General features: G+C 34.1%; 1 protein-coding gene across 8 annotated transcripts in view; it reads right to left on the bottom strand.

Annotated features, from left to right (window-relative positions):
• ZCWPW2 (zinc finger CW-type and PWWP domain containing 2) overlaps positions 1-18,774 on the bottom strand; it is a 150,196-nt gene that overhangs the window by 45,680 nt on the left and 85,742 nt on the right. For all 8 annotated transcript variants that reach the window (XM_045037728.1, XR_006585594.1, XR_006585590.1 and 5 more), the window contains 2 exons: positions 13,463-13,577; positions 822-868 (listed from right to left, as the gene is read on the bottom strand). In XM_045037728.1, the coding sequence (XP_044893663.1) occupies positions 822-868; positions 13,463-13,577 (162 nt within the window). The remainder of the gene's footprint in view (positions 1-821; positions 869-13,462; positions 13,578-18,774) is intronic.

Genomic DNA, 18,774 nt, shown 5'->3' with positions numbered 1-18,774 from the left:
CTGTGTCTCTGTCACTCTCTCTGTCCCTCCTCTGCTTGCACTCCATCCCTCTCTCTCTCCATCTCTCTCTCTCTCTCTCTCTCTCTCTCTCTCTCTCAAAAATAAACATTAAAAAATTAAAAAAAAACAAATTTAATTCAAAGATTCTATGTTTAGATTTATACAAATGGCTGATACTGTTCTCAACTTCAAGGTAAAGTCCATATTAAGCTGTGAATTTTAATTATTTAAATCTTCCATGAGATTGCACACATTCCAATAACATGGTATACAAAAAATATTTTAGTATAGGAGAGTATGTTTGTGAAATACAACTTTTAAAAACAATTTTTTTAATATTTATTTATTTTTGAAAGACAGAGAGAGACAGAGCATGAGTGGGGGAGAAGCAGAAAGAAAGGGAGACACAGAACCCAAAGCAGGCTCCAGGCTGTGAGCTGTCAGCACAGAGCCTGACGTGGGGCGCAAACCTACAAACCGTGAGATCATGACCTGAGCTGAAGTCAGACACTTAACTGACTGAGCCACCCAGGCACCCCTGTATGTGAACTATAAATAAAAGCAATTACTTACTTGTTAACTTTAAATATTGCTATCATTCTAATTCCTCATAAGTCTGTAACACTGATATAAGTAATCATAAAAATTAAATTTCTAGTGTTAACCTAAAAAAGGAAAAATGCACTCAACTAACATTTAGAAGAAAATACTGATTATATGTCATTTTGCTTTTAAATATTAATTCAATTTTCTTTTAAAAATAGCTTTAATCAAATGGAATTTGAAGTCTGCATATTTTATATAATGAAACATGATCTTACCCTTTTCTTGGCTACCACAGCAACTTTGCCATCTGCTTTGGATTTATCTGTAAGATAATAAAGTATGGCTGTTTCAAAAAAGTGCCTACACTCCTGTTCAAATAAATGCAACATTATACAGTTAGAATTTTCTACTTTCTCATGCTGTGATATGTGTTTTCAATGATTTTTTAATCATAATGCTATTAAACTCAACTTCTCCAAGTTGAGTATAACAAAATAATCCAAAGGTAATAATATCAGGGATCTGCATAGTTATTTGACAAGCCTCCTCCCTTAAATCTAACTGGTTGGCTGGATGTTTCCAAGTTAGCAACTAGTGTATCTTATTCCAGGTTCTGGTCAGCTAATGTGCTCTGGAGTATACAGGACCTGGAATGAAATCCCAGCTATCTCCACTTGCACATCTACTCTACGCCAGACATGGATAAAGACCTTACATAGACAATCTCTTATTTAAACCTCATGATAAACTTGCAAAAAAGTATGTAGTCCATTTCCCAGCTAAGAAAGTTAAGGCTAAGTACCCTGCCTGAGGCCATGCAGTGGGGCCAGACCCATCTGACTGCAAGTGTTTAACCTTTATGTCTGCAGCTTCCATGTAGGACCCTTAAGCAACACTCAGCAAGGAGGATGATAAACAAATAGCACATAGAAAACTATGTTAAGATATAATTTTGATATATGTAAAACTGTGCGTGTGAATTAGTAAAACTTATTGGCAATAATAATTAAGAAATTGTATTTTTTATGGGTTCAATGTAGAATTCCAATGAAATGAGTTGTACATAAATTTTTATTCACACATGTTTTATTAACCTTAATATTGTGGTAATGAAAAATGAAGAGAATTATGGACATTAATAATAAGGTTTTAGGGTTACATTTAACATTGAAAAATACCCAAAAATTTAATTTATCAATGTAGGACTATAATTCACAGTGAAAACTTAAAACAAACAAAGAGAATAAATATCCATGGATATGAGAGTAAATAAATGCTGCCTATCTAAAAGCAAATTTTGCAGTAAAAAATTATTGGCATAAAGCATACAAATCCAGAGAAGCAGGTTATTATATTTATGCCTATAATTAGTTGGCCACATGTAAACTGTCCTCTTTCCTATGTTCAGCTGTGTGCTTGAAATAATCCCTTCTTCTGGAATACCCTTTTTCTCCCCACTGATGAATGTATAAGACCATCCACTGTCACAGAAAATTCTTCCAACCAGGAGAAATAACCACCTTTGTTGCAAAACCACAGTCATGACAGGACACAGAACTTTCTTCCTTGTCTTATGGTTACTTCTATATACGTCAAAGCACCCTACAAGACTAGAATGTGCCTTAAAGTCAGGGGCCAAGTTTTATATGCAGTAGGTGCTCAGTTTTTTTTATAATTAATAAATGTACATGTATCTTATTCAAAATCTCACATGGATCTGAAATACACATTTTACCTGAACAAATTAATATAACTTACGAGTTAAAATACATAGAACATTTACATGGTGTAAGTTACTATACTAGACAATGTAAGATATAAAACACCATATATGTTCTCAGACCCTTAGTTTCTTTATTGATAAACCAGGAGTAATAATTATTACCTTATTGGTATATTGTGAGATTCAAGTAACAGAATTTATGTAAATAAAACTCCTAAAACAATGTGTGGTAGATAATAGATTATTAACAGTGTTCTTTAAAAAAAAAATTAAAAAAAAAATAAAAATAAAAAAGGGGCGCCTGGGTGGCGCAGTCGGTTAAGTGTCCGACTTCAGCCAGGTCACGATCTCGCGGTCCGTGAGTTCGAGCCCCGCGTCAGGCTCTGGGCTGATGGCTCAGAGCCTGGAGCCTGTTTCCGATTCTGCGTCTCCCTCTCTCTCTGCCCATCCCCCGTTCATGCTCTGTCTCTCTGTCCCAAAAATAAATAAACGTTGAAAAAAAAAATTAAAAAAAAAAACAAAAAAACAGTGTTCTTTTACATTTAGCTAATAAAGACATTCTGGGGTATGGGTGCATGTGTGTGAGAGAGAGAGAGACAGAGACACATACATACAAAGAGATCTTAACCCTTGCAATACTAGGAAAAACAGGTTAGTGATTATACATGTTACTGTTGTATCATCTTGTTAAGTGATTCCATCATTCTACCATTTAAATAATTGTTTTAGTCTTTTTAACATAGTTGGGAATAAACTGATGAGTAATGATAAAATAGCAAAGATTAGTAAAATTCCATAATGCATTTCAGATTTACAAAAGAGCCCTGATGATAATTACAAGATAGAATAAATTTTGTTGTATCTAAAATTTTTTTTCATTTTCTTCTTTTGAAGACCTCTAATAACAATGAAAGTCATGATGAAATATCAATCTGTACACGCAGTTGAAAATGCACATAAAAGAAACTCAAAACTAAAATTGGATCCAATGGACCCTGGTCATATACTGGTCTTTTTTCCAGTTAGTGAAAAAAGAATACAATTTTGTTATTTTTCTCCTCAAAATATACATCATTCTTATGTAAAATTTCCAGTAGGGAGACACATTTGGAACAGAAATATCCAAACTGTTGTTCAAGGAACTTTTTATGTTGAAACGTTGCACAACCATCTCCCAGTGCAATATAGAAGTGTTTCGGGGGGTAATAACAGCCACTCTGATTTTCAAAGGGATTTGCCAAAGGGAAAGTCTGATGTAATGCTGAAAAAACATGACAATCATTAGCAATTTTCCTATTAATAACAGTAGGTCCGTGTTCAACTTCAGCAACATTAAACACTTTCTAAGAGCTGAATTTTCCCTAGTGAGAAAGGTTTAATTTCCTCCCTTCAGAAATCTCTGCATGTAGGGACCCTCACACAGAGCGAAAAGCAGTTAACAGGAAATGTAGATTTGGATAATTAAAAGGGCCTTTACTCCTCTTCTGGGCTACATCCATATCATCGTTTTAAAGTGCAAAAGAGGAGCTGCAGGTAGAAAATGAAAATGTTCCGAATCAGTAGAGGTGGTTATGCCTCATGACTCATAACAGATGTTAAATTTTTTTTATTTACAACCGTATTAGAAAAGAGTACAAATATTAACATAAATCAGTGGTTTCTTTTTTAAAAAAAAAATATTCTTTAAAGCTTATCCATGGATGGCCTCAGAAAATCTGTTAGTATATGCTTCTTTAAAGGTGACAGCTGAAAGCATGTTCTTAAAAAGGTAGAGGATATTCCAGTTTCCGATCTGGCATGTAAAGAGCTTAGAAGTCACACTCCATCCTCACAACAGGTAAAAAGCTGAACAAATTGAAAATCAATAACTCTTCTTAGATCCCTTAGAGAAATGAGGTCACAGGGCAAACCGCGGCCCCCAAATTTGGAGAGACAGGTGAATACAAAGAATCACAACTTAATGGAGCAGAAACCTCCACAGGAACTAGTGCTGGGGTAGGAACACATGAACTGTAATTGATGAATTGCTGGAGCCTCAACGTGAACAAGCCTGAGAGAGAAAAATTCTTGGGGGACCCAGTCATGCAGGAGGGAGGCACACTTTTATGCATTTACCTCCAGGAGCTATATTGGGTTCTCCTAATAAAGACTGGAGAAAAACACCTTTGCACTTCCTCAGTGGGAAGAAAAAAGTAACCATTTTGAAATATGCCAGAGCATTCAGTTCTTAGCTGTTTGCTTTGAAGAGAAACTATTTTACCAGAGCCTAACCTATCCTGGTTTTCTCGGAGCCTGACCAATTGGTGGGGGAGGGAAATACCCAAATCAAGCATTCTATGGTTTTCCACGCAAGGGAAGGGAAATACCAACTCGGGATCCCCTCTATCCATTATGTACCATGTAAGGGGGTGAAAACAAATGGGAAGCACTTGTACAGTTCAAAGCCCAGGACTAAGACCTAATCATAGAACCATAGAATGCTTGGAGCATCTGGGTGACTCAGTTGGTTAGGATTCAACTCTTGATCTTGGCTCAGGTCATGGTCTAATGGTTCATGAGATTGAGCTCCGTGTCAAGCTCAGTGCAGGGCCCAGAGCTCAGTCAAGACAGTGCAGGGCCTGCTTGGGATTCTCTCTCCCCCTCTCTCTCTCTCTCTCTGCCCCTCCCCCCTCACACTAGCGCTCTCTCTCTCTCTCTCAAAACAAACAAACAAACAAAGAAACAAAGAAATATAGAATGCCTTCCCTAGTCCCACATGCCTTACCACTACACTGCTAAAGGTCTCCTTACCACAGTTTCCATTACCTGGTACATCATGTTTGTCTTTCCACAAAAAATACAAAGCATACGAAAAGCAAAAAACAGTCTGAAGTGACAGAGCAAGTATCAAAAGCAGACCCATGTATGTCAGAGATGCTGGAATGATCAGACTGTGAATTTAAAACAAGTACGCTTAATACGGTAAGGGCTTTAGCGTTAGAAGTAGGCAACATTCAAGAACAAGTGGTTATTGTAAGTAGAGACATGGAAATTCTAAGAAATAATAAAAAAGAAGTGCTGGGGATTCAAAATGCTGTAACAGAAATGAAGAATACCTTTGACAGGTTTCATCACTAGATTGGACACAGTTGAGGAAAGAATCTGTGAGCTTGAGGATATATTAATAGAAACTTCTAAAACGGAAAGCAAAGAGAAAAAAAATTGGAAAACAAAAGAAAAGAATATCCAGGATCAATGGGAAAACCACAAAAGTATAATATATGTGTAATGGGAATACCAGACAGAAAAGAAATAGAGAATGGAACAGAAGAAATATTGGAAGCAATAATGACTGAGAATTTCCCCCGATTTAAACGTCAGATACCGAATAATGATCCAGGAAGCTCAGAGGACAAGCAGTATAAATGCCAAAGGTAAGCGGTAAGCAAAGATAAAGGAAAATTATTGAAAGAAGCCTGGGGGAGGGTGGTGTGCCTTATCTGTAAAGGAGCAGATAGAATTTTATCCAATTCCCCTCAGAACCTGTGAGAACAAGAGGAGAGTGAGTGAAATAATTAGTGTTGTGAGAGAAAAACCCACCAAATTAGAATTCAGTACCCTGTGAAATTATCCTTCAAAAATAAAGGCATATATATTTTGTCAGGCAAAGAAAAATTGAGGGAATTTGTTACCAGTAGATTTACCTTACAAGAAATGTTAAAAGAGAGAGGAAAATGATGTAGAGTAGAAACTTGTATATACATAAAGAAAGGAACAGCATCAGGGAATGACTAAGTGAAGGTAAAATATAAACTTTTAATTTTCTTATTCTTTAACTGAAAACAATGTGTTCAAAATAGTAATAACAGCAACAATATGTTCAATTTAGGAAAACCATCTCCTTAAAAAGTTTTTTTTCTTAAAGAAACTTAAAAAGAAAGCATAATTGATATGCTAAGAAAGAAAACAGAATTATATAAAATGTTCAATTAAACTACAAAAGGCAGAAAAAGAGTGAAAGAAAAAATAGGAGCAAAGAAAAACAAATGGAAAACAGTAACACATATGGTAGCTATTAATCCAACTATATCAATGACTATTTTAAATTTCAGTGTCTAATTATACCAATTAAAAAACAAAGACTGTTAGAGTGGATCAACTATATGCTGTCTACAAAAAAACTCACTTTAACTACACACACAGAGGTTAAAATTAGAAAAATAGAGATATAGCATGTTAACACTAATTAAAAGAAAGCTATATTAATTTCAGACAGAGAATGCTTCCGAGCAAGGAAAGTTATCAGGGATAAAGAGAATATTAATTAATAATACAGTGGTTACTACTCCAAGAAGACATAATGATTATTAATATAAATGTGTCTAACAACAGTGTCAAAGCATGTAACACAAAAATTGATAGAACTCAAGGAAAACAGATAGACCCATTATGATAATTAGAGACGTTATCAGAAATGAGCAGGTCCAGAAGGCAGAAAATCAGTCAGGACATACAGTAGTTCCCCTTTATCTGTGGAGGATATGTTCCAAGACCCCCAGTAGACACCTGAAACCATGGATAGTAATAAAACCTTTATATACTGATTTTTTCCTATATATACATAGTCATGATAACAGTTTAATTTATAAGTTAGGCAGGGTAAGAGATCTTAATACAATAGAGTAATTATAACCATATGCTCTGATAAAAATTGTGTGAATGTGGTCTCTCAAAATCTCTTATTGTAATGTACTTATCCTTCTTGTTATATGAGATAAAATGCCTGCATGATGAGATGAAGTGAGGTGAATGACAGAGGCATTGTGACATACTGTTACGCTACTACTGACCTTCTGATGAAACATCAAAGGAGGATCACCTGCTTCTAGGCCACAGCTGACCACGGATAACTAAAACTGTAGAAAGTGAAACTGCATATAAGAGGAAACTATTGTACTTTGAACTCAACACCATCAATCGACTGAATATAATCTACACCTACAGACTACAACTTCAGTAGCAGAATACACATTCTTCTCATGCTCACTTGGAACATTCACCAAGATTGACTATGTATATAATACATATAATACATAAAATACATATAATACATAAAATACTCCCTAACTCACTTTTGAAAACAGATATCATACAATAGTCTGCTCTCAGACCACAGTGGAATTAAACTAGGTAACAAAACAAACAAACAAAAAAACCCCAGAAAGATAACTATAAAACCCTCTAAATACTTGGAGATTAAACAACACATTTCTAAATAACATATGGGTCAAAAAAGAAATCGTAAGAGAAATTTTAAAATACTTTGGACTAGGAGCGCCTGGGTGGCTCAGTCGGTTGAGCGTCCAACTTCAGCTCAGGTCACGATCTCACGGTCCGTGAGTTCAAGCCCCGCGTCGGGCTCTGGGCTGATGGCCCAGAACCTGGAGCCTGCTTCCGATTCTGTGTCTCCCTCTCTCTCTGCTCCTCCCCCGTTCATGCTCTGTCTCTCTCTGTCTCAAAAATATATAAACTTTAAAAAAAAAATACTTTGGACTAAATGAAAATGAAAATAAAGTTTATGAAAATTCGTAAGATGCAGTAAAAGCAGTATTTAGAGAGGAATTTACAGCATTAAAATGTGTATATTATGAAAAAACAAAGACCCAAAATCAATAAACTAAGCTTCCATCTTAGGAAACTAGAAAAAGAAAAGCAAGTTAAAATACGAAGTATGCACAAAAAATAAAAATTAGGGCAGAAACCAATGAGATTGAAAACAGGAGATCAATTGAGGAAATAAAACCAAAAGCTGTTTCTTTGAAAAGATCAATAAAAATAAGACACTAGCCAGGCTAACTAGAAAAAAAGGACAGAAAACATAAATTACTAATATCAAAAATGAAAGAGAGGGCATCATTACAGATGTGAAGATATTAAAAGGATAATAAAAGGAAATGCTGTCAATAACTCTATGCCCGCAAATCTGATACCTAGATGAAATGGACCAATTCTTTAAAAGACGTAATCTGTCAAAAGTCACACAAGAATAAACAATCTAAGAAGCCTGTATCTTTTTATAACATTGAATCAATATAATAACCTTACAAAACAAAAACACCAAGCCCAGATGGGTTCACTGGTGATTTCTACCAAATATTTATGGAAGAAATTATAGCAATTCTCTATAAGCTCTTCCAGAAGATAGACAGGGGGAATACTTCCTAATTCATTCACTGAGGCCAGTATAACAAAACCAAACAAAGACATTACAAGAAAACTACGGACCGATTTCTCTAATGAACATAGATGCAAAATTCTCAACATACTACAAATCAAATCTAACAATGTATAAAAAGAATTATACACCATAAGCAAGTGAGATTTATCTGAGGTATACAAGGCTGCTTCAACAATCAAATTCAATTAACGTAATCAATGACATCAGTAGGTTAAAAAAGAAAAGTCAAATATGATCATATCAGTTGTGCAAATAAAGCACTTAACAAAATCCAACACACCCATGCATGATAAAAATTCCCAGCAAACTAGGAATAAAGGGAAACATCCTCAATTTGATAAGGAGAATCTATAAAAATCCTACAGCTGACATCATACTCAATAGTAAGAAGCTCAAAGCTTTTTCCCTAAGATTAGGAATAAGTCAGAGATGTTCCTGCCTCAGAACTCTTTTCAATATTGTCCTGGAACTCCTAATTAATGCAATAAGGGGGAAAAAAGGAAGAAGAGTATAGATCTGAGAAATAATAAAACTGCCTTTCTCAGTAGATGACATGAATATCTATGCAGAAAATCCAAAAAATCAAGAAAAATACTCCTGGAACAAATAAGTGATTATTGCAAGGTTGTAGGGCACAAGGTTAATACACAAAAGTCAATCACTTTCCTATTTACCAGCAATTAAAAAGTAGGATTTGAAATTAAGAACACATTACCATTTACACTAACACCCCCCAAATGAAATACTTAGGCATAAATTTAACAAAAGATGGACAAGATTATATGAGGAAAACTACAAAACTCTGATGAACAAAATGAAAGAACTAAATAATGTGGATATATTTCATATTTATGGATGGGGAGTCTCAATATTGTCAAGATGTCAGTTCTTCCCAACTTGATCTATAGATTCAGTGCAATCTCAATGAAAATCCCAACAAGTTATTTTGTGGATATCAACAAACTGAATCTAAAGTTTATATGAATAGACAAAGATACAGAATAGCCATCACAATATTGAAGGACAGTCAGAGGACTTCATCCTACCTGACTTCAAGACTTACTCTAAAGCTACAATAATCAAGACAGTGTAATACTGGGAAAAGAATAACAAATAGATCAATGGAACAGAATAGACCGCCCAGAAACAGACTCTATAAATATAGTCAACTGATCTTTTACAAAAGAGCAAAGACAATATAATGAAGAAAAGTGTTTTCAATAACTGGTGTTGAACAACTAGATGTCTATGTGCCAAAAATGGATCTAGATCTAGACCTTACACCTTTCATAAAAATTAACTCAAAATCACACATCTAAATGAAAAATGCAAAACTATAAAACTCCTAGAGGGTAACACAGGAGAAAATGTAGATGACCTAGGATATGCTGATGACTTTAGATATAACATCAAAGGCAAGGCCCATGAAAGAAATAATTAATAAGTTGGACTTCATTAAAATTAAAATGTATGCTCTGAAAAATGCACTGTCAAGAGAATGAGAAGATAATCCAGAGAAAAAAATATTTGCAAAATACATACCTGACAAAAAGACTGTTATTTGAAATATACAAAGAATCTTAAAAGTCAACAAGATGAACAATTGAATTAAAAAGCAGGCAATGAAGAGGCACCACAGCAAAGAAGATTTATAGATGGCAAATAAGCATATGAAAGCATGTTCATCATCATTGTATGTCATTTTCTAATGACATTTAATTGCAAATTAAAACACCACTGCAGACCTATTAAAATGGCCAAAATCCAGAACACTGACAACACCAAATTCTGGCAAGTATGTGGAGCAACAGGAACTGTCATTCATTTCTGGTAGGAATGTAAAAATGATACAGCCACTTTGGAAGATAGTTTGGCAGTTTCTTATAAAACTAAACATACCCTTACCATATGATTCAGCAATTGTGTTCCTTGGTAGTTACCCAAATGAGCTGAAAACTTATGTGCACAAAAAAACCTATGTTGCATGTTTATGGCAGCTTTATTCATAATTGTCAAAACCTAGAAACAACCAAGATGTCCTTCCGTTGGTGAACGGATACATAAACTGTATTACATACAAACAATGGACTATTTTCAGTGCTAAAGAATCTACAGACATGGAGAAATGTAAACACATATTACTAAGTAAAAGAAGTCAATCTGAAAAGGCTACATACTGTATGACTCCAACTATATGATGTTCTGGAGACTAAAAAGATCAGTGGTTGTGAGGTGTTGGCAGAGGGGTAGGAGTGGGGGAGAAATGAACATGTGGAACACAAAATTTTTAGGCCAGTGAAACAATTCTGTATGATACTACAACGGTGAATACACATCATCATACATTCGTCAAAACCCGTAGAATGTACAACACAAAGAGTGAACCTTAATGTAAACTCTGAATTTTGGGTGATAATGATATGTCAGTGTTGGTTCATGCTTCTCTGGGGCCAGAAGTTGATAGTGGAAGATACTGTATGGGTATAGGGCGGGGGCTTATGAGAACTCTGTACTTACTGCTTAATTTTTCTGGGAACCCGAAATTTTGCTGCTCTAAAAAATAAAGTTTATTTAAAACAAAACAAAACAATTCTAGGAAAAAAAAGGTAGAAATAGGAACATCCACTCTAAGATGTAAAGCATGTAAGAAAATATTAATCCTACAAATAACACAAAATCCTAAAGCTAAATTATGGATAATTTATGGATATAAATTATGGACTATATGGATAATACCCTACTCATTTTAAAAATACAATTATAATGAATGTTCCTACATAAGAAAAATCTTTCTATACTCAGAAAAAGAATCACTTACTTGGAGTCGTAGTTAATATAACAAAAAACAGGGGAACTGAATTATGTGGACAGGACTTTGAAATCTCTTACAGTATGAGCAGGTCTGTATTTTTTACATATCATTTACTGACCCAGCAGATTTCAACACTGAAAGAGTTGCATCAAACATAATAGTGTGTCAATGTCTGCAGTGTAGGGAGAATTCAGGCCAAGAAATTAGGAGTCATTATTTCTGGGTTGGAAAAATAAATGTTGGGGTGAAGAAATTCTCAAAGTTGTTGGGATGAAATAAGTTGTTTGCCTCTAAACTACTCACCTTTTGTAAAATATCTGAATAATGGCTATTTATGTCTCAAAACCACTTTTGAACAAAGTAAGAAGCTGGATACGTACGAGAATTCACCCTAGAAGCTAAGCAAGGACTATATTGTCTCTTTTGGAGATAGTAAAGAGTGAGTCTGAAGTGAGCGAGCCTCTTATGGCAAAGACTGAATTCCTGCAAGTCTCTTCATGCCCCCCATCTACAAATGTAGATGACTTAGGTTGCTAATGACTTCAGATAGAACATCAAAAGCAAGGGCCACAAAAGAAATAATTAGTAAGTTGGACTTCATTAAAATGAAAATTTCTGCTCTGCAAAATACACTGTCAAGAGAATCAGAAGATAATCCAGAGTGAGAGAAATATTTGCAAAGTACATATCTGACAAAGGGCTGTTATCTGAAATACACAAAGAACTCTTAAAACTCAACAATAAGATGAACAAAATGAGTCTCTAGGCATGGATTCTCTACATTCAGACTGAATTACATCAATTTCTGCATGCAAAAATCATCAGTCTTTCAGCAAAAAAATGGTCTGCTACAAAACCAATGAGAAATAACCCCTCTCCATAGACTCTGGACAAGTAAGAATGCCAAAGGACCCAGACGTTAATACTCCGGCACACACAACAATGACAAAGACACAGTTCCATATTTATTGAAAGAGTGTATCCATTGCTAGTGTGAAATGGCTGTAATATAATTTTAAAAAATAACTGACTATATTAGTTTACAGTATTTATATTAAAAAACCCTAAAACCCTAAATATTTCAAAGTTTATTTTGGTTACACAAGAAAAATGTATAATCCATGAAAAGAATAAAATTGCATTTGTGACAATACAGTGAGTTCAACCTTTACTGCTAATAAATAGAGACATTATATTTTCAGCACAAGGAATAAAAATCACATTCATGGTAATAAATGTCCCTTTTCCCAGTTTCAGAGTAAACCAGAGTAATGTGCTTGTCATTCTTTTCCACTGTTTTTAAATCTACTTATTTCCTTCAAAATCTAAACCTAGATAGCTGGGTTAATATTTAAATTTTTCTTAAATAAAATATTTTCACCTATAAGTTTTTTAAAATATATATTAAGCTTCTCCAAGGGAGGAAAAAAATACCACTCTTACTTTCAAATTCAGTCAGCACTGAAGGCCAGATCCTTCCATAATCTTTAGAACTTAAGGTGATAATTATTATCGCTAAGCAGCAAAATTTAAAAACATATTTAAATTTATTGAAAATCATCATTTTTATGTGAAATCACATTCAGAGTTAAAAATGTATCTTACCTACTATAATCATTATGATGAATTCATTTAAAAAGCTATCTATAAACCATAATATTGATGATTCAAAAGAACTTTCTTTGAAAATGACCTGAAATCTTACCATATTTTTTTACCTAATTAAAAAAAAAAAAGTTGATGATTGTTTTTATCTCTGCCTTGAATGTGTTCACAAATAAAACATTTTGAAAAATACTTTGGTCTGAAATAATACAGCACATGCAAATGAAAGTTTCATCCCAGAAATATATTTTAAAGACATAGCTTCTAATTGTAAAATATGATACTTTGAAATACATAAAAGAACTTACGTCGATAGTCTAAGAGTAAAGAAGATGATAGAAGCGTTAATTAAAACCCTTGCATTTAAATAGAGTGTATGCTTAGTTTCAGAGGGTGAAATACATACTATTAATCCATAGAAAACCAATTTTTCAGTGGACAAAGATATATCCTATCCCTATGAAAAGAAAAATTTTTAAATGTGCAAATATATTTCAGAAAGCATGCATCTGAATAAATCCTCATTTGGGAGTGGTAAAGAATAAAAAAACTCAAATACCCTGTTTGGATAGGCGGCACACTTCTAGTCTTCGCTCGTGAGAATGTCCATAGAGAAGGTATGCTTCTTGTAGTGCACTTTTATACCATTTCTTTTTCTTTGTACATGTTCCTAGCTAAAGAAACACAGAAAAATAATGACTCATTTCTAAATGTATAATTTTGTTTTAATATCTACTTGATTTAGCTATTGAGCTGAAATTAACCCGATTTAATAAGCATTGTAACATACATTATGTAGACTTTGGTATATAATTATTATTTCATTATTAGAGTATAGCAAAGTTGTGGGAATGCTGTACATTAAAAGACAAAGGGTTAGATTCTTGATTCACTAAGATAATATTTTAATATAATTCCTCTCACATTTAAAAAGTTACAAAAAGTTATGACCACCAATGTAACAAAGTAGTCAGTATTAATATATTTTGTTAGCATAATTTGATTCTCTTTTAAGTAACATAACAATGATACTGAAGTGGTATAAACTGAAAAGCCAAGTTTCTTATTGTAAGAAAATTAATTCCATTCACATCCAGTTTTGAGTTATGGCAGAAAAGTGACCTATTCATACAAGTTCCTTAAACTTTTGCCCCAATTTCTTCATCTCTAAAATGTGGATAACAGCATATACTAATCATAAAGTTTCAGAAGTATTAAATGAAATAATAGATGACAGTTTTCTGGCATAGCAAGCACTCAATCAATGTTATTCTACTTGAATTCAGTACTTTTTCTACATGTAATTTATTTTTACAGAAATTTTTAAAGAGAAAAAGAGTGAAAGAATCTCTAGGTTAAAAATGACTTTAAAAATTATCTGACCCACTAATTTTTCCATTGTTATTTTAGAACTTGACTAAAAAGTTTTTTTTTAAAGATTTTATCTTTAAGTAATCTCCACACCCAACGTGGGTCTTGAATTTACAGTCTTGAGATCAAGAGTTACGTGCTCTACTGACTGAGCCAACTAAGCACCCAAGAATCTGCCTAAAAAACTTCTTATAATGTTTTTAAATGTTACAAATTATAAAATTCATACCACCATTTTCTTTTTTGGGAGTTTGCCATAAAAAAAATACAGGTTTTTATTCTATTATTCCATATTTACCACTTACATATAATAATCATATCTTTATCTCAGATACATAATTTACTCCTTATACAGAAATGTAAATCTATATAACACCTATATTTAATTCATTTAGAGAATGAAACTATCCATATATTTAAAGCTCTTCTCAAACTCCACCTTATTCTTGGAGTCCCCAAATTAATATCAACTATCTGTTCCTGTTACACTTAATATTTTCATTTAATCATTCACTACATTCTGAGTTGTATTATAGTTATTTGTATTCATGACTGCCCCTACCCATAAAATGAAAAGTCCCTGAAGACAGAGGCAATAAATAATAGTTCATCTTTCTATCCTCCATAGTACCCATTTGCCTAATCTCACTGCATATTATGTAAGCATTCCGAAAGTGCTTGTTAAATTGCATGTTGTTCTAGACAATGATTTATTTTATAAAAAGGAGTCAAAGAATATAATCAAACAAAAACCTACTTTTTTTTTTCAAAAACCTACTTTTGTGCACAAAATATTTAAATTTCATCCATTAGTTTCATAGAAAAAGAGTTAGGCAGATACAATTTAATAGACATTAGAAAATTTAAACTAAGAATATCTAACAGTATCTGCATGTTTAAGATATTTCTGCAGCTCTAATGTTATGGTGCTAAATAAGAAATCAGTGAAAAATAGCTTAGAAGCTGATATGGCACTAAACAATTGATGTTAAGAAAATTTCTTGAGAAAAATCAATACTATAGATAGCTAAAGTAAACTTTGGTGAGTTTGGGGAACCAAAAAGCTTTTTTTAAAAACTTGTGTCTGAGATTCTTTAAGAATTTACCAGGAAGTATGTGCCATCTAGTGGTAGTACAATCAAACATCTTCAAAGAAACAAAAAATTAAGACTAATTTATAAAGAATTTTGAATTCCACAATTAGGCTCAACTATGCACTGTATTTTCCAACTAAAGTGGTGGGTACACACCCTGAAGGCTGGAATGTGCCGCCATATCCATCGCTGGTATTGTTTCTCCCAAAGGTACCCATTATTACCAGTTTCTTTCACAGTCTTTCACAGCTACTGTATGGATCTACAAACATTTATGTCATTTGTATGAATATATCTAATTTTACAGAGTGTTGTCAACAGTTACATATACTTTGAGTTTTTCAATTTTTCTTGCAGATTGCTTCGTTTATTGATTGATTTGACATATTCTAAACCCTTGGGATCTACCACTGAAGAAGGTAGATAAAGCTTACCTTCATTCTAGCTAGTGAAACAGACAATCTACAATAAGCATAACAAATAAATAAAACCTACAGTATGTTAATAGGAGGTTACAAGTTCTATGTAATAAAGAAAAGTTAAGGCAAAAAAGTAGGGTAACTCTCATTGAAAAGGTGACATGTGCAAAGACGTGAAAGAGGACAGGGAGTTAACCACGTAGATATTCCAAAAAAGAGAACTCCAAGCAGAGAAAAAAAAATACTCTAAGGTGGGAGGATACAAGTATATTCAAGAAGCATCAAAGAAACCAAGGTGGCTGAGGCTAAATGAAGAAGGAGAGTAACAGGTAATGAGATCACAAAATTAACAGGGGCCAGATCATGGAGGTCCTTTCAGGCCATTGCAGGGATCTTGCCTTTTATTCTAAAATGGGACCCATTCCATAGTTCTGAGCAGAAAAATAACATTTGATTTGATTCAGTGTTTTAAAACATGATTTTTTATACTATTTATTTATTTATTTATTTATTTATTTAATATCCAAATTAGTTAGCATATAGTGCAACAATGATTTCAGGAATAGATTCCTTAATGCCCCTTACTCATTTAGCACATCTCCCCTCCCACAACCCCTCTAGCAACCCTCTGTTTGTTCTCCATATTGAAGAGTCTCTTATGTTTTGTCCCCCTCCCTGTTTTTATATTATTTTTGCTTCCCTTCCCTGATGTTCATCTGTTTTGTCTCTTAAAGTCCTCATATGAGTGAAGTCATATGATATTTGTCTTTTTCTGACTAATTTTGCTTAGCATAATACCCTCTAGTTCCATCCATGTAGTTGCAAATGGCAAGATTTCATTCTTTTTGATTGCTGAGTAATACCCCATTGTATGTATACCACATCTTCTTTACCCATTCATCCATCGATGGACATGTGGGCTCTTTCCATACTTTGGCTACTGTTGATAGTGCTGCTATAAACATTGGGGTGCATGTGCCCCTTTGAAACAGCATATCTGTATCCCTTGGATAAATACCTAGTAGTGCAATTGCTGGGTTGTAGGGTAGTTCTATTTTCAATTTTTCGAAGAAGCTCCAAACTGTTTTCCAGAGTGGCTGCACCAGCTTGGATTCCCACCAGCAGTGCAAAAGAGATCCTCTGTCTCTGCATCCTTGCTAACATCTGTTGTTGTCTGGGTTGTTAATGTTAATGTAAGTGTGAGGTGGTATCTCATTGTGGTTTTGATTTGTATTTCCCTGGTGATGAGAGATGCTGAGCATTTTTTCATGTGTCGGTTGACCATCTGGATGTCTTCTTTGGAGAAGTGTCTATTCATGTCTTTTGCCCATTTCTTCACTGGATTATTTGTTTTTTGGGTGTTGAGTTTGATAAGTTCTTTATAGATTTTGGATACTAATCCTTTATCTGATATGTCATTTGCAAATATCTTCTCCCATTCCGTCAGTTGCCTTTGTTTTGCTGATTGTTTTCTTCGTTGTGCAGAAGCTTTTTATTTTGATGAGGGCCCAGTAGTTCATGTTTGCTTTTGTTTTCCTTGCCTCTGGAGACCTGTTGAGTAACAAGTTGCTTCAGCCAAGGTCAAAGAGTTTTTCCTGCTTTCTCCTTGAGGATTTTGATGGCTTCCTGTCTTATGTTTAGGTCTTTCATCCATTTTGAGTTTATTTTTGTGTAAGGTATAAGAAAGTGGTCCAGGTTCATTTTTCTGCATGTTGCTGTCCAGTTTTCCCAGCACCACTTGCTGAAGAGACTGTCTTTATTCCATTGGATTTTCTTTCCTGCTTTGTCAAAGATTAGTTGGCCATATGTTTGTGGGTCCATTTCTGGGTTCTCTATTGTTACATTGATCTGAGTGTCTGTTTTTGTGCCAGTACCATACTGTCTTGATGATTACAGCTTTGTAATACAGCTTGAAGTCCGGGATTGTGATGCCTCCTGCTTTGGTTTTCTTTTTCAAGATTGCTTTGGCTATTCAGGGTCTTTTCTGACACATTTTAGACACACAGGGTCTTTTCCATACACATTTTAGGATTGTTTGTTTTAGCTCTGTGAAGAATGCTGGTGTTATTTTTATAGGGATTGCATTGAAAATGCAGATTGCTTTGGGTAGTATTGATATTTTAACACTATTTGTTCTTCCTCTCCAGGAGCATAGGATATTTTCCCATTTTTTTGTGTCTTCTTTAATTTCTTTCATAAGCTTTCTATAGTTTTCAGTGCATAGATTTTTCACCTCTTTGGTTAGATTTATTCCTAGGTATTTTATGGTTTTTGGTGTCATTCTGATTGTTTTGACCAAAATAAACTATACAAAGGCATGTAGATATAAGATTACCAGTAATAACCTAGGCAAGAAATGATGGTGGTATAGACCAGGATAGTGGCAGCCATTGTGGTGAAAAGTGGTAGGATTCTGGACATAATTTGAAGTTACAGCAAAATAAATTTCTTGACCAACTGAAAATTGGGTGTGAGAGAAGCAGAAGATGACCCTAAGGCTTTTGGACTGAACTAGCAGAAGGATGAACTTTGCTGTCAAGTGAGAAGAAGGCTGTCAAGGAAGTGAGATTCTGGAGGGGGGAAGATCAAGAGTTCAGACCTGTTGGTACAAGATGTCTATTGTGACATCCAAGTGGAGATACCAAGTAAGAGTGTGGTAAGGAAATTCAGGAGAGAAATGAGAACAGCAGATAATATTTATGAATCATCCACACACACACACACACACACACACACACACACACACACACACACACAGAATTTAAAGCCAAGAAACTGGATGACATAACCAAAGTAATGAGGAAACAGATGAAGGTATATCCACACACGTGCTTTGTATGTGCCATTATTTATTTGACAAATGCCCTAGCTATGAACATTTAAGCTATTTCTAATATTATGTAATTTGAAACAATGCTTTAAAAAAAATTTGTGCATATATCACTTTGCCCATGTGAAAGTGTAAGAAGAGTAAATTCCTAGATGTT

The sequence above is a fragment of the Felis catus genome, chromosome C2 (genome assembly GCF_018350175.1).
Source record: "Felis catus isolate Fca126 chromosome C2, F.catus_Fca126_mat1.0, whole genome shotgun sequence".
Lineage (NCBI taxonomy): Eukaryota > Metazoa > Chordata > Mammalia > Carnivora > Felidae > Felis > Felis catus.
The sequence above is the reverse complement of the archived record's forward strand: the minus strand, read 5'-3'. Positions and strand labels throughout refer to the sequence as shown.